Source organism: Ambystoma mexicanum, chromosome 1p (genome assembly GCF_040938575.1).
Source record: "Ambystoma mexicanum isolate Mex_15411 chromosome 1p, UKY_AmexF1_1, whole genome shotgun sequence".
Lineage (NCBI taxonomy): Eukaryota > Metazoa > Chordata > Amphibia > Caudata > Ambystomatidae > Ambystoma > Ambystoma mexicanum.
The window spans coordinates 989,703,611-989,728,390 of NC_090921.1; the positions used below are offsets into that span (position 1 = coordinate 989,703,611).

The 24,780-nt window shown below is 48.8% G+C and overlaps 1 protein-coding gene across 4 annotated transcripts in view; it reads left to right on the forward strand.

Moving 5' to 3' along the window:
- The window catches only part of NDRG4 (NDRG family member 4), an 865,926-nt gene that overhangs the window by 92,354 nt on the left and 748,792 nt on the right, over positions 1 to 24,780 (forward strand). For 2 of the 4 annotated variants that reach the window (XM_069654543.1, XM_069654550.1), the window contains exon 1: positions 203 to 337. The exons of the other annotated variants lie outside the window; for them this stretch is intronic. In XM_069654543.1, the coding sequence (XP_069510644.1) occupies positions 301 to 337 (37 nt within the window). In that variant the 5' untranslated portion in view covers positions 203 to 300. Of the gene's footprint in view, positions 1 to 202; positions 338 to 24,780 lie in introns of those variants that run through there. 4 annotated transcript variants of the gene reach the window in all.

Sequence of the window (24,780 nt, forward strand, 5' to 3'; positions counted from 1 at the left end):
GAAGTCATCATTGCAGGGTCTGCAGCGCCAGCCCCGCTGCTTGCTGCCTGCCTGTTGTGTGAATGCTGGGAGCAGTGCGTCTGCATCGTGGAACAGTTGCCTCGCGTCCTCGGGGGTCCACTGCCTCTCGCCGCCCTCTCGTGCACCACTCAGCTGCTGCCGTTACCGTGCCCCCCCCCCCACCAGTCCCCCAATTTCCTCTCGGCACCCCCTTCTCCCCAGCAGCAGTTTCGCTCCGAGGTCGCCGGTGGTGGCCGGTCTCTCCTTCGGTGGGTGGCACAGCCCGACGCACCAGCTGCGATGAAAGTGCTTGGGCATAAGATAGAACTGCTGACAGGTAATGTGTTTCTTTTTCTTAAATGCCGTCTTTTTCGTGTGTTCGTGTGTTCTTCGCTTCCTGGCAGTCTGCAGGTGACCCGCTTGTCTTATAGACTGGAATGTCGCGATTTAACGACCGGACCGATCATGATAAAAATCAGATGGTGCTGCCTCCGAGACCCTTTCGTAGGCGCCAGTGTGCCATGGACCAGCAGCAATTACCCACCCCTGCCATTCTTTTGTTGTGTAACTTATGGAACCAATATATGTTCGGCTCTTAAAAGGTGCTATTGTGACGGTACCAGCTGGCCCCGTCCCCACTGGCATAATCACGACACCCGTATTTCTGGTATGCACCCGCGCTGTTGCCATCGCCTCGTATATCTAATGGTGTTGATGTATGGCGTCACGGATTTCTATGCAAAGCTGCGACGTCTCCGATAGACTCCGCGCACTTCTGTCGTTTGTACGTGCAGAGGCGTTAATCACAGGTGATGTCACAGCCAGGGACGATACCCGCCTGCAATGTCGCAATGAATGGAGCCATTAACGCGTGACGCAACCGGTGGGCAAAGCCGTAAACTTGAGATATCGCCCTAGAACCCTTGAGTCAAATTACTCCCCAATGCCATCAAAGAGTTAAAGCATAGGCGTGATGCCGCGGAAGATTGAAATCACATGCTTGCAGTTTCATGCGTGAGTGATATCATAAACCTGCAATGTTACCTGTGAGTGAAATCATACATCTCGACTCGTAAATAAGTGACATTTTAATCCTGGAAATCATAAATCAGTGACAGGATAAAGCCGTGGTGTCTTCGGTGAGTGTAATAGGAGACCTCTGGGTTTGACGTGAGTGAAATCATAAGACGGGACAGTTGACAGTGAGTCATCATACGCGTTGATGTCAAGATTGAGAGCAGTCATTAACGTGATATCATCACTGACGGCGTATGAACCGTGATGTCAGCAGCGAGTGACATCATGCTTGCTTGGTATCACAAAACAGTAGAATCACAGTTTATTTTACTTTTGTGCTATAATAAATTATCCTGATATGTCAACTGCAAACGTCCATTTTAAATAACAGAATTATGACCAGAGCCTACATTTAGTCAGTATCTTTTTTTATTTGATTTTTTACAGTGCAAACCTAGCTTGAGAGTGGCGGAGCGCTGTACAGAGTGTGATCGGCCTGTATTTGGACTGGGCCCCCTTTAAGAGGCGCGCTATGCCTTGAGTTGCAGTCTGTGGGACAGTCTGTGCGTCCACTGGGATTAGAGCTTGGGCAGGTAGTGTTAGAAACCCACTTTTTGAGAGCTTTGCAGAATTGGAGAATTGTGGAGGCAGTCCAAGTCGATATCCGGATTGAGTTCCAGAGGGTCGGTGCATGGCAAGAGAACGATTATTTGTGGATCCTCTCTTTTTGGGCAACTTGTAATTTGAGCCGGTTGGTCAATTTGTTGCACCAAGAGCGGGCGCTTTCACATATGAAGAGCTTAGCTGCTAGATACACTGGTGTGCTACTCATGGCTGCTTTGTGTATAATACATGCAGTCTTGAACAATACCCTGGTCTGGAGAGGAAGTCTGTGTATTTTGTGCAGCATGCAGGTAATTCGGTCACATTTCTAAGTAGACATAATAAGGTATTCTGCCGCATTGTGGACTGCTTTTAGGGTCGTCAAGTGAGCAGCTGGGAGCACCATCAGGAGGGTGTTTGCCCAATCAGTTTGCAAGACCTCATAGGACTGCACCATGGCCTGGATGTCCTGCAGCTTAATTGAGGGTTGGATTTTGCCATTTTGTGCAACATAACGAGCTTCCCGCGGTTGGCTTGGAGTGCTCCTTGTACCAGTCCAGCCCAGAGGTAAGATTGGTGGAGTCAGCACCCCTGCCTGAAGACGCCCTGGTGATGCATTTGGTTTACCCATCTGACATTGTGTTACACAGCAATTTAAGCAGTCGTTCGGGCGAGTAGTGTGACATGGGTGAGACTGTGTTTGATGGAAACGGGTAGCAGAGTAAGTGCAGGGCCGGGTCCAGTTCTAGAAGGGATCGAGTCCTGCCAGGCTCTCCTGGCAGCAGAATGATTCCTCAGAAAGGTCTTGGGAGCCTTCCGGGGCTAGTCATGGTTCTATTGTGATGTCAGGCAAGGGGTGTCCGGATTGTTCAGTGTGCTAGTCTGCACCCTTCCTCTGGGTCTCCTCAGGGTGACTAGAATGGCTTGGCTAGAGGTCAGGCTTTAGGTTGGAGTGTAAGGGGTGATTTGTTTTCAAAAGGAATTCAGAATGAATTTCTGGGGAAATGGACATGAAAAGTAGCACTTCAGGGGTGAAGGGCGGGGCATGGACAATTCTGGGGCAATGGACATGGCAAGGGGCATTTCTGGAGTGAAAGCATGTGAAATGGACAATGCCGTTCTGGAGCAATTGACTTGGAAAATGGAGGTACTGGGGGTAAATGGTATGACATGGGCAGTCTGGGGGCAATTAAGACGGCAAGGGTTTATTCTCAGGCAATGGATGTGTTACGGGCAGTCATAGTCAGTTGTAGTGGTAACTGATATGACATGGGAAGTTCTGGGACCATGAATATGACATGGGGAAGTTCTATTCTGTGGAAAAGGATGTTACATGGTCAGTTCTTGCTGAAATCACATGGCATGCAATATGTCTGGGGGAATGGATTTGACATGAGCAGTTTTGGCCAATGGACATAACCTGGGAAGTTCTGTGGCAAAAGGCATGATGCGGGCAATTCTGAGGGAAATGATCATGGCAACAGATAGCCGTGGTGAAATGTATGTGGCATGAGCAGTTTTGGTGCAATAGGTGTGGTAAGTAGCAGATATGGGGAAAGAAACATCATGATAGTTATAGGGGCTGTGGACATGGCAAGGGGTAGCCCTTGGTGAAAAACATACAAATCTGGCATTTCTGGGTACAACTGAATTGCCATGGGCAGATCTAGGTCAATGGGCACTTCTGGGGGTACATTATGTGATATTGGCAGTTTTGGAGGGATACTGGACAAGACACAGGCAGTTCTAGGGCAAAGGGCATGACATGGGCAATTATCCGTGCAATGGACAGGGCAACAACTCTCTTGGCAAATTATGTGAAACAGGCAGTTCTCTGCAATATACATCACAATGTTTAGTCTGGGGCAATGAACATCAAATGTTCCATTCTGAGGCAATAGACATGGAAGGGTACATACCGGGGGCAAATGACAAAACATGGCAGTTCCAGGGGCAATGGACATGGCAAGATGTAGATCTAGGGGCAAAGCACACAGCATGCTTAGTTTTGGGGCAATGTGCTTGACATGGGCAATTCTGGGTATATAGACACAAAAGGGGCACTTCTGGGGGCAATGGAAGTGACGTGGACAGTTTAGGTTAAGAGCAAGTAGCGAGCTCTGGAGGCACTTCGCATGGTACGGGTGGTTATGAGGTCAAACGACATGACATGGGCAGTTCTGGGGCCAATGGACATGCTATTGGCGTAGTTCTGTGGCAAGGAACATGACAAAGGGACATTCTCAGGCAAAGGACATTACATGAGCAGTTGTGAGGGAATGGCCCTGTCACGAGTCAATTCTGAGGGCAATTAATGTGAAGTGCAATTCTCGGGTAAAAGCACTGATGCTGACACTTCTGGGACAGTAGACAGGACATGCAGCAATTCACGGGGCAATGGATGTGACGTGGACAGTTCTACGTCAGAAGACATGACAAGTGAGTGGCAGTACTGTGGACACGTTTTGGGTGGTCTGTGGAAAAATGGACAGGGCATTTAGCACTTCAGGGGCACTGACACAGGCAGATTTGGGCAATGGTTGTGACATGAGCAGTTATAGATTAAATGGCATGACATAGACTATTATGAGTGCAATAGGCATGGTAAGGGCATCTCTTGTGTCAATAAATGTGGCTTGGGTAGTATAAAGGGCAATGGGTGGTTCTGGGACAAAGGATTTAGCATTGGGGCAACGGATATAGCAAGGGGGGTTCTTAGGTCAAAGGACATGACATGGGCAGTGCAGTTCCGTCAGCAACAGACATGGCAAGGGACAATTCTGGGACAATGGACATTACATGGGTAGTAGTGTTGGGGGGAATTGGCATGCCAAGGGTCAATTCTGGGGGAAATGGGCGTGACGTGGGCAGTTCAATGAGGGCAAAGGGCCTGTCAGTATCAGTCCTAGAGCAATGGACAGGACAGAGCACATTTCTGGAGGGCAAAGGATTTGACATGAGCAGTTCAAAGACAATGTACAAAGCAAGGGGTAGTACTAGGACCATTGACACGGTGTGGGCAGATCTTGGGGAAATGGACTAGGTAAGGAACACTTTTCCGGCACTGGATGAGAAACAGGCAGTGACATTGACATTTCTGTGTGCAATGGACTTGGTCAAGGGCAGCTCTGGATCAATAGACGTAACAACCGCAACTTAGAAGACAATTGACATGGCAGTTTTGGAAGCAAAGGACATGATGTAAGATTGTAAGGAGTTGTAGACAACAGAATTGGCAAGGCTCAATTCTGGGGTAATGGATATGACATGGGCAGTATTCGGGCAATAGCCATTTCAACCTCATCAGAGCAACCCTGGACAGTGTTCACGACGCTAGGAAACTGAGATGTTGTGGAGACTATCAATATGGAACCCATTAGCTTGTAAAAAGTGCAGAACGTGAGAAAAAATTCTTCAAAGGAAAGAAACCAAAACCACTCAATCAGGGCATGGACTTAGGAAGTCCACTAGAATCAAGGATGGAAAACTTTGATGGAGGATCCAAGGGAACAAACTTACCTCCAATCTCGGTGGCCTGGCAGCCCGATTTTGACTTACTTGCCATTGCTGGAACATTGCAAGCTCCTGTGAGAAAGACAGCATCAACAGACCATAACAGGGTATAGTATGCTATCCCAGGATGACCCTTGGATCTTAAAGCCATGCCCTGCCAGCGCCAAAGGGCTCGGCTCACCTGGGAAAAGACCACAGGCCCAAGAAATCCATACGTAGGAAAATAGCACAGCTCAGAACTGCCAACCTCGTTTGAAGACATTTGGTCCTTATCACACCCCTCTAACCTGACCTTCCAAAGAAAGAAGCGTGCGACCAAGATATTCAAACATTGGGAGGAATGGTGATTCCTGTCATTTACACCATCACACTCTCTGATAGGAGGAGTTTGTAACTACCCTGTCATCTCTGACTGGGAAGACCGAGGGCTAGAACAACAATGGAAACAGTCCCTTGGTAGAAAACAATCACCATGTAAAACCCTGGTGCTGATGACTACGGTTTTCGGACAGAAAAGGGGGTTAGAGCAGGATGAGACAAAAGTATGTATCCGCTGCAGTCTTCAACAAGTCAAGTAACCATGGCATTGGAGAGGAAGAGATAAAACCTCAGGCAGTAGTCAAGATCCCCGGGTGCACGATATAATCTGGCAGACAAAATATATGGCGCTGTTTTGCTTCAACGTTCCTAACCTAGTAGGGCCTTTCAGACTAACTAGTAATAATGGGAAATTCCCCAAGTAATCTATGATCATGAACCAGTTTGCATGACCCCATCTTCCGCTCGTTAAACTTGACTTGCCGAACATGGCAAGATGAGGCCATCCCTAATGTTTTAGTAAGAGGGGGGCCCCTGTGGGTGGGGAGACATCTTATACTGTCCTTCTATCCCAGGTCAATGCCAACATAAGCAGTAACCAAAGGCGCCGCAACTTCATTTTGAGCCACGTGAATGGTCGCAAACAGATGACTTTGCCTTCGGATGGACAGTCCCCTGAGATTTCATAGACAGGCCTTGCTTTGCCCACTAGCTCCCAAGCAGATGTCATCTGCCTAGAGTGTGACTATAGGATTTATGGTTACAGGGCACCACTAAATTGGATAAATTGCCAACCCCTCTCATTATGATTATCTGTGTCTAAGGCTAAACGCTGTTTAGAGGAAAACTTTCCAAGAGTTCTCCCAGTCAATGGACACAATCTTTCCTGAAAATCTACTGAAGCTGGGAAATCAATGTTAAGTAAGGCAGGGCAGAATGGGGCAGAAACCAGCGTATTACTTGCAGGTATTCCCACAAGGAAGGCGCAATCCCGGCAATTAGCTTGAAACGGTAGAACCTCCCGCCGCCACAGGCGGGCCCCCTCAGTCCCCACGACCTGTCGTAATTCCCTGATTTATGCCTGAGGGTAAGTACGACAATGTGGACATGTGGGCACCGGCAGCATCGCCTGCTCAGCAGTCGGTGGTTGCTGCCCCTGAAGCAGTATGGAAATGGGGAAGAGGGACACTCGCCTCAGATCGCCCTTGGCGTCCCTATTTATTATATTTATGTATCGCTAGACAAGAGCCCGTGGGTATAGAAGCGCTTGCCAAGAACAAACAACAAAAAACAAACAAGCACCAGAAAAGCCAGTAACATTATTCAAGGTTCAGAATATAACAAGGTCAGTGAAACAGAGCTGTCTTCAGTCCACGTTTAAAGCTAGTAAAGGATCGGCATGCCCTTAGGTCTGGTGGAAGGGCGTTCCAGCTCCTTGGCGCAGCATAGGGGAAAGACCCCTGAGCAACCAGAGTCAACCTGGCCCTAGGCACCTGAAGGAGTCACCCCTGGTTCCTTTGACACACTTGTCAAGTGTGCTAGGGAGGGAGAGTGGAGCACATCAGCGGCCTTGACTAGAACTGCTATGTCTGCCTTCCAGCGCCCTTTGCCCCATACAGAAGACCTGCGCACCAGTGCATGCCCGGATGCCGGCATGTTGGGTGGGCATGTCAGTCATGCATGCGCTGGAGTGCCAGTCTGCTCTTCAGTGGCCCAGATACGGAGAGGAGCAGGATGGGCCACGGCCAAAACACTATTCTGACTGGCCCATTTACTGGTGAGTCGGACCACTTCCCATCCAAGTACCAATCAGGTTCTGGGATTTTAACCAGTTACTGACGATTTCACACAGATTTCAGGGAAATGCTGTGAACTCATAGTGTTCTCTCACCAGCTTGACCAGCCTACAGCATGGAGCTATTGGCAGGACATTCCAGATTGGTCGAGAATGCCACAGCTATAGGCCCTTGTGGCATGGGAGTGGGGACGAACAGGAAAGGGACTGACCACCTGTTGCAAAGGCTAGACCTGAAATAGATCTAGCGTGCCTGCCCTCACTGTCAGCCTGCACAGTAGTTCTCCACGCAAAGCGCCGGCTCAAGGTGCACTCAGAGTATGCTGCCGCACAAGGGTGCAGCAAATAAAGGGCACCTTGTCTCCATCTCAGGGTCATTTAATAGTCACTGGGCCAGACCGATATTTAGGTTTACACAATACTGAGCTTGTCCTTAAACACACTTACAAGAACAACAGGGGGCTCAGTTCTCAGTATCAGCCGAACAACATAACAGAGCCCCCTGCTGTTCTGCATTTGTGGTGGGTTGGCTATAATGCTGTCAGAATGTTGAGGAGGGTGGAGTGGGGCGTGGTGGGAGCTCAACAAAAAATCTTGCACAGGGTGCTGGCAAACCTGGGACCGGCACAGACGAGTTGGGTGAGGTACAGGAGATGCACGAGTTGGTTAGGTGGACTAAAGGCCCTACCCTACTCCACAACAGGATAGGAGGGAGGGCCTGGCTCCTCCTTCTCCCCACCGGAAACATAAAAGGATCATCCCCTTGAATCGGGGACATCGCTCCTTGCATTCCTCAGCTACACTTGTGGCGAGTGTGCCTATCTGCAAATGCAGCCTGCTCAAGTAGTCCCCACTGCCACGTGACGTGCCTCTTGGAAAACGCACACAATGGTTCTGACCGGGAAGCAAGGTTCCTGATGAACCGGCCACAATAAGTGACCATTCCCAAGAAGCTTTGGACCTCCGATACGTTCTCCGGGGGCCGGCCGTGCCTCAACAATGTCCTTTACCTTCTGAGGATTCGGCGACACGCCACCTTCATTGAACACAAACCCAAATAATTCAATAGTCTTCTTAAGGAACTCACACTTGTCCCCATGTAGTGTTAGTCCAAGAGTCTGGAGACATTCCAATGGCTTGACCAGCCTGTCCTGGTGCTCCACCTCTATCCTTGCAAACACCAAGATGTCGTCACTGATAATCAAGACGCCATCCAAGTCAGCGAGGGCCCCACGGATGATGTTCTGAAAGACCTCTGCCACCGCCGACACACCAAAGCTCAGGCGCTTGTACCTGTAGAGGCTGTAGTGCATGGTGAAAGTTGGTATATATCGAGAAACTGGACGTAGAACCACCTGATGGTATCCGTCCTGAAGGTCTAGCTTGGGGAAGTGCACCCCTTGCAGTTCAGTGATAATGTCATCAATCATGGGGGTGATGTGACATTCGCACTTGATCGCCTTATTCGGGAGCCTCATGCCCACACAGATGCGCACAGAGTCCGGTTGTTTAGGCTTTCTGGCAATGACGATCGGAGACACCCAGGGGGTCGGGCCATCAACCTTATCAATAATGTCCAACTCTACCAGACTGTCCAGCTCCTTGTCCACTAGGTCCCGCAGATGAAATGGGACTCAGCAGTGTTTCTGGGCGAACGGTTGGATTGACTCGTCAATGTGCAGCCTCACCGGATCTCCTGCCATATGGCCAATACCTTCAAATAGCTGGCGCCCCTGCACATCCTCAACATTAACTGCATACGTGAAGCTCACAATGCCAAGTGTCTCTGCTGCCGCACAACTTAACAGGGTGTTGCCGCTGACCGTTGTGACTTAGAAACGGGCTTTGATGGATGACCCCCTATGCTCCATGTTGGCTACAAATGCCCCGGCCAGCAGGGTAGTTTGTTCACCGCCAAATGTGAAGATGCATGCTTTTGGCTCCTGTAGCTTGGGCGGCACTACTATGGTATCGTAATGCACCCTCGCCATAACATTGACAGATGCCCTTGTATCCACCAGCACCGGCACCGGTGACTCATTTACCTTCACCAAGCACCGTGGCAGTCTCCTGTTGGTGGACCGCAGAGCACTGACACTTGAGATGAAGAAAATGTTCTCTTCCGCCTCTTCATCATCGTCCCCGCGAGGGACACCGTCATCGTCTTGGTCAATCTGGGTGACATTGGGCAGGTGCTGTGACCGGAAGAATCCTGCACTTACTGGCTCCCTTGGGATTACCACTGGCACCAGAGCTCTGCACATTTGGGCGTAGTGGTCCATCGCCCCGCAGCATCCACACAACTTTCCTTGCACTGGGCATTCAGCGGGGTGTGGGAGATCGTACCTACATTTCATACACAAATTCATGGCTCTTGCACCCCGGTCCCGCTGACTTCTGCTTGGACGTCTTGCTCCTCTACCAGCTTGATCACGGCTCACTGCACATGCATTGTTCACTTTCCCTGGGCGCACAGTCGCCTCCATTCTTGATGCCCTCACCTCAGACACCTCTTGGCAGCGTCCAAGCTCCAGTATGCAAGGCAGTGTGATTCCAGGCTCTCGCAGAACCTGCCTGCGCAGCTTGTCGGATGAACATCCCTGTATTTGCTGGTTCCTTATCATTGTGTCCGCATTATCCCAGGCACACGACAGGGACATGCCGTAGAAATTGTTCAGGGACTCGTCATCCTTTTGTCGGGCACTACACATAACAAAGCGCTCTTAGTCTGCATTGGCACGTGCCATAAAGTACTCCTGCAGCGCATCTTTAGCTGCGGCATAGGTCGCATTCACAGACTGCAGGGACTGGAAGACCTCATGAACTGCTGGTCCTGCTGAGTATTTGAGAGTAGCCACCTTGCTGTCCTCATCCGTTTCCCCAGTGGCCCTGAAGTACATATCAAGCCTGTCAATCCACATCCTACATCTCGGTCCAAGGCTAGATGGGGCCCCCGAGATGTCGAACTCGGGCATTGGTGTAAGTCTGTCTCGGCACCTGTGGTGCTTGGGGAGCAGCGAGCCGGGCAGCCGCCTGGGCCGCATCATCCATGGCAGCGAGCGCACAGGCACCCCACAAAAAAAAATGGGGCCGCAACTCACTGATGTGCTTCTTCAGGCACAGCTGCACAAAGATATTCAGTGTGATAATGTTGGTCAGGCACCCCTTCACAATGACTTCTGATGACTTTCCTCCGCCACCACAGAGCCAGCCAAATGCCCTCCCTGGCACCTTCTTCAACTGTCCAAAAATTGAGGCGTAGGGCCACCTGGCACTCTACCACCGTAAATCACTCAGCACAGTAGCCCTCCTTCACCAATGTCCAAAGCAGCCAGGAATAACAAAGAAGGAACTTCAATGCCACACTAGTGGCTCCAAAAACTGAGTGGGGTGGGCCCAGGGGATCAGAACAAAGATGGGAGGCCTCCCCCAGCTCCTCACCTCTCATTCGACGTGATGAAAGTTTCCAAAACACTTGAAAGGTAAGAAATATGCAGCATCAGCTGCCCCTCAGCAGGAAATCCAAAAATGTTGTGTGGATGGGTGCACGAGCACTCTGAAACAGAGCCGCGACCCTCACCGGCACGTGTGTACAAAAGCGGCCAAGCCGCGTGGACACCGCTGGCTCTGTAGCCTTCGGAATGTGGAGAACAAAGAAAAAAAATCATGACCCCCTCACTGCCTCTGCTCGGGTTGGTGTCCCGCCTCGTCACCACTGTTACATGGCTCTGGTATCATCTGGCACTCCTGTGAGCCGCCCACCGCTTACAGACATACACTGGATGCGTGCGTACGGTTCGGGCTCCACGGTCGCTCTGATGCTGCTCGGAATGCCCCTTTTATTTACAGCACACGCGGCAGAGATGCTTCACTCTGCCGTGTGTGTACGCCCTTATAGAGGCAACCACCACAACAATGGCCTAATCTAGCACTATGTCTGCTTTATCGTTTTCCCACTAATAACATCAACCGCCAGCCTTCTCAGCAGCTCTCCACAGGAAAAACTGTACATGGGATGTTGCCAACAAAGCCGTCATATCGCAGAGTACTTTTGATGCTGTGCACAGCTTTACAGTGGCGCTGTCCTAAACCTGTGCCTTGCTCAGGCGTAGTGAGGAAAGCTCTTGTTGCTTTTTTGGAAGCAGTGCCTGGCTGTGTATAGTACATTTTAAGATCTTGCTGTTCCTAGGTTGGGCTGGGTGGTGGCAATGCTGTATGTACTCTTGTGTTCGCCAAGAAAACTGGTCTCCATCTGTGCTCGCCTGCGAACAGTTCCAAGTTCACCCAAATCGTTTAGAGGACAACATTCAATGGTAGTCGCGTATTCTATCATACAGAACTAGGATTATTGTTGCTTTATGGTGTACCTCTCCATGCAACCTAAACATCTCAAACCCTCCAACCTACATACTGTGGAGCGTTGACTGGTTTTGTTTCCTTCATCTTTAGATCTGCGGTCTGCCATTTTTAAGTGTCATGGTGGTCGCTGTTCATAATCCGACCTGAATTCATGCCTTGGTTGTGAGTAAAATCCAGACTGAAATATATCGTAAATTTACATGAAGTCAGTAAAACCACTGCAAAAAAAACCAGCACGTCACCACTTAAAAAATGCGTAAATCAAGCATGCACAGCGAGAGGAACGCGACGTGCCCGCCTCACGCCAGCATGAAACCGCAGCGCCTCTCCACAGTCATATAGCCGGAGACCCGAGGCACCCCACGAAGACACGTGCGCGGACCAGCGCATGTTGGGGGAGAAGGCGAGTACAGCAGCCCAAAGGTGAGCGCACCTGCCGAGGAAAGCGGACAGATGCCGGCGCACAACAGACATGCCCAGCTGCAGCCCCACGTGCAGCGCTCCACGTGGAGAACAACAAGGACAACACGAAGCAGCCACACGCGAGCAGACTCGCTGGAAAGGGCGAATACAAGCTGGTAAGCACCAGCCAAGCCCAGATAGAAACCAACGTCCAGCCCAATCCACGCAAACCAAGGCGGCTCAGTCAACACACACAAGGGCAGGCCAAGGAGGTGGGGGGCAATTAAGAAGACCCACATTAACAGGAACCAGTGAAATTGAAAGTACACAGAGGGTGACATTAAAGAACTTGCTAGCACCAAAGCAGTCAAAATATTAAACCCAGGCTGCAAGCCCCCCCCCCCCACCCTCACACACAAACATGTCGGATCCAGCATTGGCAACTGCATCATCATCAGGAGGAGCAGACAATGCACAAAGGAATGACCAACCAACACAAGCGGCTAGTGGCACGTCACAAATCATGCACATGCCAGGCCCGTTTGAAGTACGAGACACATCAAATCTAGGGCCTCGCTGGGTCATCTGGCTCTGGGACTTTAAGTTCTACGCAGGAGCCATAGGCTTGAAAGACGACATAAGGCTCAAGAACATGCTCTTCATGGCAGTAGGACCGGTGGTCAGAGACATTGCGGGAGAATTACTAAATGTTGAGAACTTCATGGCAAGCTATCGGAATACTTCGCCCCTCACACCAACATTGACTACGAGCACCACATATTCCACACCACCAGGCAAGAGAAGGGCAAATCCATAGACAACTTTGTTATGCGCCTTTGCATCAAACTGAAATATTACGAGTTTCACAGATACTCGAACGAAGAAGCACTCAGATCACAAGTAATTGCCGGATGCCTCTCACAACCGTTCCGAAAACAACTGCTGCAAAAACAAAGGTCGCTGGAAGAAATTTTAGCACTGGCCCGCATGGAGACAGCGGTGGAGTCAAAACTCGACAACCTGGGCAAAGTCACCATACAACAGCCCGCAAGCACGTCGGACATAATTAACAAACTATACGCGACGCCCAACCAAGGAGGTAAGCGCCCTGATGCCACGTGCTACCGGTGTGGGTATGAATACCCGCACGTGGGCGAATGCCCCGCGGTAGGCCAACAATGTGCCGCGTGTGGCGGAATGGACCACTACAGGGCGGTGTGCAAGAATGCGCCAGGTCCCCCCATAGGCAGACAGCGAACCCAAGAAAGACGCAGAAACACCCACCAAATCCCACCAAACAACAGAGGGGAGGGTGATCACGCAACTCCCAGGAGGGAGGACAAAGACCGAAGAAGATCCTACCCATGAGATGACAGGGACCGCCCAACGGCTCAAGGCGCTTTCAAAGAAGGCATTTCGTCAGGTACATTGAAAGGCGATCCCCTGCCAGCAGTGAAACGCCATCATCAGAAGAGGACCAGAGGAAAAAGGGATACGTATGGGCACTCAACAACACCACAGCCACTCAACACAGCCCTGTCCTCATGCTGCAAGTAAACGATACCCCTCTGGAATTCCTGATTGATACAGGGGCAACCGTCAATATCATCAGTGAGCAAGCATACAACTCGCTCACATGGCCGCCAAAGATCAGGAAGGCCACGGTGGACATATACCCACATCGGGCGACGAGCCCACTACCCTGCAAAGGAATGATCACGGCATGGTGCACCCACAAAGCGCACGCAGCGAAGATTCCCCTACACATATTGAAGACGGAGGCCAACAGCGGTTGCATTCTGAGTTTTAAAACGGCAGTGGACATGGGCTTAGTGCACATACTGTACCAACCTATGGCGCACAAATACTTCACCAAGCCAGAAGCGGTAGAACAAACCTTCCCCAAGCTCTTCAAAGGCCTCGGGAAGCTGAAAAACAGAAAAGTACAACTCCACATCAACCCAGATGTTCCCCCAGTAGCCCAACACTATCGGGGCATACCTGTCAACATTCAAAGACAAGTGGAGGACGAACTAGACAAACTCATCAAGATGAATGTAATTGAACCTGTCTCTGGCCCAACACCATGGGTATCACCCTTCGGATGGATCCATACGCCTGTGTGTCGACATGCGCAGGGAGAACGTTGCCATCGAGAGAGAGAGAGACACCAAGCACCCAGAATCACGGACATGATTCACCTCCTTCATGGGGCGAAGGTTTCCTCAAAATTAGACTTAACCAAAGGATACCGACAAATTGAGACATCCCCCGAATCTAGATACATTACCACTTTCGTGACACACCTCTGCCTTTTTCAGTATAAAAGACTCAGTTTCTGCATCTCATCGGCCGCAGACATTTTTCAAGAAGAAATACATCGGGTAATTCGACATGTCCCAAACTGTTCGAACTATTCAGATGATGTGCTAGTATATGGAAAAACCCAAGAGGAGCATGACACGGCGCTACATCAGGTATGCACGTCTCTGGACGAAGCAGGCCTCACATTAAACAAGGCCAAATGTGAGTTCGCCAAAGGCTCACTAAGATTCTTCGGCCATATTTTCTCAGACAAAGGGATGCGACCAGACCCCGACAAAGTCAAAGCCCTCAACTCAGCACCACCTCCCAAAACCACGACCAATCTGCGTTCCTTCCTAGTGCTAGCCAGCTACTGCTCGAGGTACTTGAAGGATTACGCCACCATAAGCAATCCTCTACGCCTGCTCACGTGCAAAGACCAACCGTTCATCTGGTCGGAAGAATGCCAAAAAGCATTTGAGGCGATCTGCAATGGCATCTCGAAAGCGGATGACATGGCCTACTTCGATGCGCGACGTGACACTGAAGTGATCGTCGATGCCAGTCCAGTGGGACTCGGCACCATCCTCACACAGAAAGACCCAGAGGAGCCATCCAGTGTCTACATAGTAGCATACGCCAGCAGGAGTCTTACTGCCACAGAACAAGTGTACTCCCAGGCGGAAAAAGAAAGCCTGGCAGTGGTGTGGGCGTGCAAGTATTTCCATCTATTCTTGTATGGAAAGGAGTTCACGATAATAACGGACCATCAGGCACTGCTAACCATATACGGTGACCCCAAAGCAAGAATGCCCCCGAGGATAGCTAGGTGGGGACTGCGTCTCCAAAACTACAAATTCACAGTGAAGCACCGCCCGGGCAAAGAAGACAATCCGGCGGACTACTTGTCCCGTCATCCCACGGAAACGGCAGAATCACAACCGTCCATCGCAGATGCGTACATAAACTATGTGATACACCATCTTCAACCACTGCCCGTGGAATGGAGAGACCTAACCACACAATCAGAACTAGACCTGGCCTTCTGGATCGTCAGACACTGTATGCAAACAAACAGGAAAGCACACATGAGGCAGCAAGCACGACCAGAGTCAGAAACAGTACGAGAAGACGTCAAGTGGCTAGACCAAGTCAAAGACGAACTATCCATAGTGGACGAACACATACTGCTGAAAGGCTGCAAAGTGATCATTCCGGAAGTGCTTTGCGAGAAGATAGTATGCCTGGCCCACGAAGGACACCGAGGCATGGTGGCCACGAAGCGCCTCCTCAGGCAGAAAGTATGGTTCCCAAAGCTCGACGCCTTAGTAGAAGACATTGTGCGGGGGTGCCACATCTGCGCGCAAGTAGCACCACCACCGCACCCAAACCAGCTGCAAATGTCTCCCCTGCCGAAGCAGGTGTGGGAGGAACTAGCAGTAGACCTTTTCGGCCCACTGAGAGATGGCACGCATGTGGTAGTGCTCATGGACGAACACTCGCGCTTCCCAGAAGCACAAATAGTCGAAAGCACATCAGCCTCCAGCGTCATCCCAGTCCTCGATCGAATGCTGTCTGCATACGGGATTCCCAGGATCATAAAGTCAGATAATGGCCACCGTTCAAGCCAAGATTTCCAGAACTTTGCCAAATACACGGGCTTCCAGCACCAGAAAGTAACCCCTCGCTGGCCGCAGGCTAACGGCATGGTCGAGAGGTTCATGGCCAACATTAAGAGGACACTTCAAATCTCCACCATTCAAAACAAACCTTTCGAGCAATCCCTCAACCAACTGTTAAGCGAATACAGACACACACCCCACAGCACAACAGGGATATGCCATGCGGACCGGATGTTCCGGAGGCCGATCAAGATGCGGCTACCGGAAGATCCCAGGCCCCGTGAGCCAACGACACTGGAACAAGAAGCGAAGGACAAAGATGAAGCTGAAAAGACAAAGATGAAGGAAGTCATGGATCACAAGAGACGAGCACGAGAGACAACCCTGCAACCGGGAGACGAAGTATGGTTACGCCAACCGAAGAGTAGAAAGGAAGATGCCACATTCGCACCGACCCCACTCATTGTGACGCACAAGAAAGGCATGATGGTCACTGCACAGAGAGACGATTGCTCGTCAGTGACGTGAAACGTGTCGCCCATCAAGCGCATGACCTCCCACCCGGGAGAGGTCTGGGAACTGAACAGTGACAGCAAGGGAGAAAAGCAACGGGATGAATCATACCATGGGGATGGAGAAGAGTCTGAAGGTGAGCGAAATGCCGCAGCTCAGTCAGCGGAATGGGCGACCCCCGTAGCTCACAGTGACTGCAGAGAAGCTGCATGAAACCGCTCCGCCTCATTGAAGAAATGGGGTAGAGTCCAATCAAGGGACTGTCATGTTAAAAAGGGGGTAGATGTCAGCATGTCCCACATCGTTGTGTGGGTGGGCCGTCGTTGTGGCCCAAGCAGAACAGACAGGATGTTACGTAGGGGTTAGGGAGGGGGCAGGACCAGGGTTCGGCAGTTGATGTCTGTATGTTAATAAACTAGGTTGTATGTTGTCCCGGCTCCCGTGTCTCATTTCAGGCAGGTACGCAGAGGCCCAGTCGAGGCCTCAACACGCATGCGTATAGAAACATCTTACACAGGTGTCACCATTTACTGACCTGCAGGAATGCATTAATGTATTCCTACCTATATATTGATTTTCAGGGGAAAGTCAACACCCTACTTGCTTGTTAACTTTGCAAATTAACGAATGGCAGTCGGTTAATTCGCAGACACCAGCTTCATAGTTTACACGGAAGTGAATGGCGCCGTAAAACATCTCTGTCAAGGGCGCCGGCTCCATGGACTACTCGTGGCACCCAGTCAGCTGCACAATGCAGCAGGGAAGAGAAGCAATCTGCCAGCTAAATGGCACACTGCCATGCAGTGCAAAATACCCGCTGTCTCTGTTGCAGGGAGGAGAAGCAACCTGCCAGCTGAAAGATGCACTGCCAAGGGCTACACAATGACCACTCTCTCGACAACCAAGTGGCCGGTTGCACTTGCTCCAACGTCGGGCATAACTATTGCTTGGTAATATATTATTGTTTTTTTTGTCTTTTTTATACTGAGCCAGCTCACCACCAGGGTCGGAGTGGGGCATACAGTTGGCTAGAGCACCAATGGAAAAGTGTCCCACAGTTGCAAATAGCAATTTGTTTCTTTTGTGACAGAGTGTATGAGTACAACTCACAAGGGAAGTTATTTTGTAAACGGTGTTGCAAATTGTGCATTTTAAAGAATTTTTGTTCAGTAACTCATAAAATGAGGAAGGTTAAAAGATAGGTGTCATCCCCTCCACTTCCCACCACACCAAGGGCTTTCACAGCCAACCTCAGGCAGTACCCCCCAACCAGCCAAGGGCCACCCCCAAAGCCCCTGCCCGAGCCAGAAGAGAGTGGGCCCCTGAGACTGATATATGTTTTGCTGTGTATATACCGGGGTTCTGCGTGAAAGTGTCCCCCTTACAAAAGCCCTCTGAACAGTAATACCGACACAGTCAAATTGCCAGCAATAATATCGAGTTGATAGCAATAATATTCTCAGAGGAAATACCCCAATGTGACATGTTCTAAATCCAAGCAAAAGGTGTTTGCAACTTACTCTAGGGTAGGGTTAATTTACTATGTATACTCCAATCACAGCAGGTTCAGGAGTAAGTGATGGGTGGTGGTTTTTACCAAACGTTGGCTTGCGGGTATTTTTTTTCATGCAATATTAGAAGGAACAGACAGTCCATTAAAGCACTGTCCAAGCTGATCATCAACTAAACGTATTCAAGAGCATTACAGTAAAACACAAGCAGGCCAAGCAGTAAACCAGCCTGATTCACAGAAGATTAACATTCCTGGAATTGGTCAATTTGGGCGCAGGTAGACTTAATCAAAAACGATAATTTTTGTGGATATTGAAGTTAACAATGTTTTTCGAGAAATACGTTCAGTGGATACCACTTCAACATCTCCAAAACGCACATTAGACCCCATCAGAAGGTACATCCCATACATGTACACACAGAGAAGTCATTCATGGTAAGTCAACAAGGCAATATCAATGAATACACTGCACTCCCAGAAGGAAAACGCACATTTTGAATGCCACAAATTGTTACTGAGGTTACTTTTTGGTGGGACCCTCCAGGAACAGTCGACCAGGTGTCTGCAACTGTAAACTCGCCAGATGCATTTGACTACAAAACTCATCCTCCCACCCAACAGAGTGAATGTTGAGGAATCATGGGAGTAGCAGTCCAAATGATCTACAGAGGCGCATGGTGCAGAAGCTGCACAGTATACAGCTCAACAAATGAGTCCACGTGCTTTGTCCATGCACTTGCAAAGACGGCAGGGGGCTGTTGTGGATTCAGGAAGGGGTCAAACAGTTCAATGGGGGTGCAGTATAGTATTAAAACCCATGTAATCACTGATTTACAAAGATGCTGACTATAAGAGCATACACTGTCTATAGGGGACTCCAGGGAGCGACAATGAGAAGGTACATACATACCCATCAACTGATGACACTTTAAGGGACCCATTAATTACCCATTTAGTCCCGCTCGGATGACCGAAGTGCCTCCATTGGCCCTGCGTGGACATATTCTGCTAGCCTTGATGAAGCAGCGTGCAGTGCCACACCAAACACAGTGAAAATGTATGACTCTCCGCGTCCCCCATTCCTCAATTCTGATACCTCTGTTTTCTATGTGATACATGGGGAGGAACCATGACATCAGCACAAGGGCGTGTCGTCATGAGCTACTTCAACTCTGGCATGGTACGGGATGCCATTGCAAGGAGAAGCTCTGCAGAAGGGTCCCGCAACAAGTCCATGGTAGTGCCAGCATCAACAATGGCACGGACAGCCATGAAGGCAGCAACAAGAGCAGTGACTCCACCACCAGAGGTCACCTCTGCTTCTGCTGCCATAACTCTCCCACGAGAGAGCGTCATTTCCACCCGTAAAGACTGCATCCGCCCGGGTGCAACTGACAACACCCCGCGCCGCGCAGTAGTCAGAAAGAGGTTTCCTACATGCCATGTAGTAGCTTGTTTGCAATGCAAAACCCACGTGGGTTCTCTGCCAAAAACGATATCCTATTACACAGCACAACCTCACAGAACCCACACCCAGGGGCAGACTGGGACAGAACAAGAGCGATCCAGCAAAAACAGTCTTGCAGGAGCACTGTCCCATGCAGACACGAGGCTTGCATTTGTGGTGTTGGCTGTGCCTCTAACCTGGCTGTGTGACCAATGCGTTCTTGTCATTGGCCTGTTCCATCTTAAAGGTCTGTTTGTGTGTGTTTTACTACGTGCTGGCAGTGTTGCATCTACGTGTTAAGCGCAGCCAGTGCCCTTCTAGAGGTTCGGGTTAGGTTGTTTGCTATCGTGCAATGGCTATGATTTTCCTTATGGTAACTGCGGTTGTGTGTTTCCGTTGTATGGCCTTGGAACATTGTAGATTGGATTTTTGGAAGGGATATGTGTTTGGTGTGCCATTGTTTGCAAGACTGTTGTAACAGATGCACATTACTGGGCATGTGTAGCATGTTACATTACATGTCTGCATTCAGGGGCGTCACAACCTTGCTGCTGACACATTTGAATGTCATGATGACAGTGGCTCATAAAAACTCTCTCAGGCCTTTGGGAACCTAGACTTTGGGGGCACATCCTGCTAGTTCTGTCAGATTGATTCAAACCTAGAACACTGCGTACCCAGAACTAATGCTGGCTGCACAGCAGACACATATTTGCAGCACTACCACAATGGGACAAAATGTCTATCCGAAGTATTAAGCCAGCAAAAAGTATACCATGCATAAATATTGTCCCATTAGCTCTAGTTACACTGGTTTTAAATACTGTGCCAGGAGGCATATTGCGCATCATTATAGCAATCTCCATTGGCTTCCAGTTCAGCAGAGAATTCTGTTTAAAGTACTTTGGTCTTCAAATGCACCCATGGGCTGGCACCAGGCTGCCTGACTGCAAACACCCAGGTGAACTCTCTTCAACGGTCATAAGGATCAATACCTTCTGCAAGCCCCATTGACAAGAACAACTACTTGGGGTGACAGGCGGTTTTCCTCGTTTGGCCCCGGTCCTGGAATTCTCTCCCATTGGAACTCCGGAGGATCAACTCACTGACCGATTTCAGGAAACAGTTAAAAACACATCTCTTCCTATAAATTCTCGTAAATGACTTCGCCAGACCTACGAGATAGTGTGGTGCATTATCCACTGAACCAGTTATTTACACCGGCGCCTGGATGCAGTCAATGCCTGGTCCCCTCGGGTTATGCGCCATACAAATCAAATCAATCAATCAAATCATTTTGGGTCCTCTGGTAGTAAGTAAAATGTTAGGAAGAATTCTCATTCTATGGCTAATTTCCCTTACCTAGTGAGTCCCGCAGCAGCTTTGCTGGATCTCTGGAGTTTATTTTTTCCACTTGGTAAGAGTGTGCCTCTTTTCCCCACTCTTACCTGTGTTTTTTGTCATGTGCATTTCTACTTGTTGTGTGGTTTTGGACTCTGGAACATACCACTCCATGAGCCCAAATTTCTTGTGTGTGTTACACAGCACCTTCAGTGCGGTAACACAGGGTTGTCTCTAAGACTTCCCAAGGACTCCTTTTTCTGGGGCTGACTGCTGTCCCCCAGAAACAGGTAAAGTTGCCATTAACTTTACATAGTGACTTTAAAACTACAGACCCAGTACAACCCATTTTACATGGAGTACTGGAAAGGGTTAAATCCTACCCCTTGTTGTCTGTGCCTCTCTGAGCTTTGTTTTGCTCTTTTAACATTTAGACTTGGCTGGTGGTAGTGGTATCTACCCTAACTTTTCTACCGCGATTAAACTATATAAACGTGGTATTGTTTTAGGCTATTATAGTAGCCTCGAGCATAAACCCGCTTGACCAAATACTCTTTCTTTTTGCTCCGGTTGGGTTTAGTCGCCATTTCTTTTTGTTAAAGTCCTTCTTGTGTTTTACTTTGCGCAGCAAACCAGGTTTGCCTTCTTTGTTCACAGTCTTTTGGTGGGCTTCTGCCAAGAAGCCCTCCTCTGGGCGCCTAGGTGTCTAGGTGGGCTGAATGTGAGGGAGGGGTGTAGTCACCCCCTGCACAGGGTATCCTAGGAAACCCAAGTCACACTTTGCCATGATTGGCTGAGGTAGTTGTCCGCGCTGGTCAACCCCCCTCGTGCGTGATTGACAGCCAGGCTGTGTGAATGGGGGATCTTCGCATAAAAGGCAGGACTGTTGGGCTTGAAGTCAGAGTCGCCACTGGAACTACAAGGAACCAAAGAGAAGCAGAGAAGAAGACGGCTGCTGCAACTACCCTGTCCCGGTGAAGCCCTGCTGTAGTCCTAAGCTATCTACCCTTCGACGACCAGAGAAGACCCAGTCCGGAGTCTTCTACCCTTGAGCCTGGTGGGGTCAACCAGCTCATCTTCCACAGCCAGAGGATCCTCTTCGTGGTCGAAATCACTGCACTCTACTGCCGTGGTCCGGATAGCCATCTGAAGAGCCTCTCCTGTTTTAAAGGAGCGCACCTTTTATTCACCGTCGCTGCTGCTGGCCTCATCCCTGAGTGGTGCAGACCCCTCCAGACATCCTCCTTCTCGTCTCCATGACCGAAGCTCCAGGAACAGTGGGTCTGCAGGAAACTACCAGGAACAACTGCCGTGGCACCAGCTTCTTCATTGAATAAGGTACTGTGTTCTGCTTCAAGGAACTAGGGTGAATCCCTTTTCTCCTCCTCCAAGGCTTGCCCTTGTCTTCCTTCCCTCTTATAACTTTTGCTTCCTCTGTTGACAATATCCAAGTACTCCTGGCAACGTTGAATCTTGAACTTTCTGACTGTGTGATCCTCGACAACAGGAACCCGGTTCCACTTGACACTGGCTCCGGCCTATTGACTTTTGTATTTCTGTCAGCGAGTGTTCTCTGATTCTGTCTGTCTTGACAAAAGTATTGCCTATGATTTTTGCCCCAACTCTCCCTGGTTAGCCCAGGTGCTAAGTGTGTTTTGCCCCAGTAAAATTTCTTGCCGCGGATACACGGATCTTTAGTAAGATCAAACTGTCAAAAAGCGATCGCATACGTATTCACGGTAACGTCTTTTGTTTCACAACACCGGCCCGCCAAAACATAAGTTACTTAACTTGAATTGTTCTGTGCCAAGAGAATTGGTTGTTTGTAGTGTATTTTACGTGTGGTTTTGAATTTATAGAAGTGTTGTGTTTTATAACAGATGGTTTAAAAATAAATGTACTTATATTTTTTTACCTGAAACCTTGAGTCAGTGTTTGCTTGAGTCACAGTAATTGTGGTCCTTTGTGTAATCTCTACTACTGCTCATTTGCTCTTGAGATAAGCCTGGCTGCTCCGCTACTGCTACCACTTTAACATAGTAGTACAGGCTTGTACCAAAGGTGAACTTGTATTACCACTTGTAGTCTTAATTGTGTGTAGTGGTCCCTAAGGGCACTGCACAGGATTCTGCCTAACATAAAAAAGAAAAGAACCAGAATGCAAAGCATGAAACCAGGACTGGGTGACCCTGATGCAGGCCAGGAGAGCACGTGAGGGCTCCTGGGTTTAATTACTTCGATCTGGGAAAACTGAGCCAAGTGAAGTGATGGTTTGTTAGGCGAATCAACTTTCCTTCTACCCAATACTCCCCTTTGTGCAATTCAATTGGAGTATACACTCTCCAAGCACCACACCCACAACCTGATCCCTTTGGAGAACACATGACAATCCCTCTCTGCTGCCCCTTTGAATTCCTTATTCAAAGCTGGCAAATTACCACTTGTCATTTAGATCGCACTAATCCAGGCCTACCTTTGTATCCAACAGCCCTTTGCATTCTGGGACTTGCCGTTTATGCTCTTTCCATATTGTAAGTATGTGCCTTCAGGTTCCGGCGTGCAGCCTGTTGCCAAATCTACATAATGTCATGTGGATTAAGAGCATTTTAACTGTAGAACTAATTAAAACATCATGTTCTGCTTTCGTTCTTGTATTTCCGACAAAACAAGTGTAACTGAGCCTTCGATTCAGGCTGCAGTTAAAAAAAATGAAAAGGCCTTCATCCAACCCGATCTGCCGTGTTACCAAAAAAGGTGTTGCACTTTATTTTGGTCTCGTGTGTTCTGCTGATCCTTGGCCACAGAATTGCAGGCCCAGCTGGAAAACAGCAGCTCGCCTACTGGCTCAGCGCCAGGCTCCATTTGTAAGTGTAGGAGTTCAAAAGTTATGTGTAATACGTTTTAAGCAGCTTTACAAAACAACACATGAGAGGCAAAGCAGTGTAAGGAATCGCACAGCTAAGCAGGGTGGCAATGGTAAAAGGCGTTTGTTTTAAATACCGCTTGTTTTTGCAATGCCTTCTAATTGTGAGGTGGATTTAAATGGGATATTTAATCAATGGGGTGTGTGTATAGAGAGTACTACAATGGGTAAATATGTTTTATTTACTCCATGCACGGTTTTCTATGTACCCAACGTGATAAATATTGCATGGAAACCCAAATTATAATTAGGTGAGATTTAAAATAATAGTTTATTTTCAAAATACCACATGTTGCCTGCCAGTACCACACTCATAATAATGGGAGTTGGTGCACCAAATCATCACACATTGGTGTACGGGTGAAATCTATTAGTCAAAGATGTATTTATCACATAATAAATTATCACTATTTTATATATGTACCGTGTAAAGGTTGTTACAGTCGCTGGAGTTCTCTTTGGCTTCTGAAGATGTATATGTATGTACTACAACAGAGTTAAATTGCTTATCGACGATTATAAGTGATTAACCAGAGGAAATGAGGCGCATTGTCCTCCAGGAGTGTAGCGGGGTTACTTGTTGACAACAACAGGGCGTGGGCACTCTAAAGAAGCAAGATCTATGTGTTCATGGTGTATAGATACTGCAGGAATAGCAGACTTGTGCAAAATTAGTATTAAACTAATTAATACTATGTTATTTGAGATATAATACCATACATTTAGAATTAGCTGTTTGATTGCATTAGATGACATAAAATAACCATGGTTGCACTGTTTGTACCCTAACACTATGCCTCCTCTCTCACTCACATGTGGCCCAACTTTCACACATTCTTTACTGTTGGTCAGCTCTTCATATGGTGGTGTTGAATCAATTATGTTTTTTGAATGGTGATTGATTCCAGTGGGGAAATGGCTGGTCGGGCACTTGGCATTTTTTAAGGATGACTAATGTGAGTTACTAATATACTTGTTACTTTAGTCTGCTTGGTGTAGATGGCTATGAAATGCTCTGGAAGATCTTGGGTCACTCTTTCACATGTTTTAGATAGCCGGTGGCCCAACTGAACTCTCACATTGACTCAAATAATGGTCACTTTTGGGCGA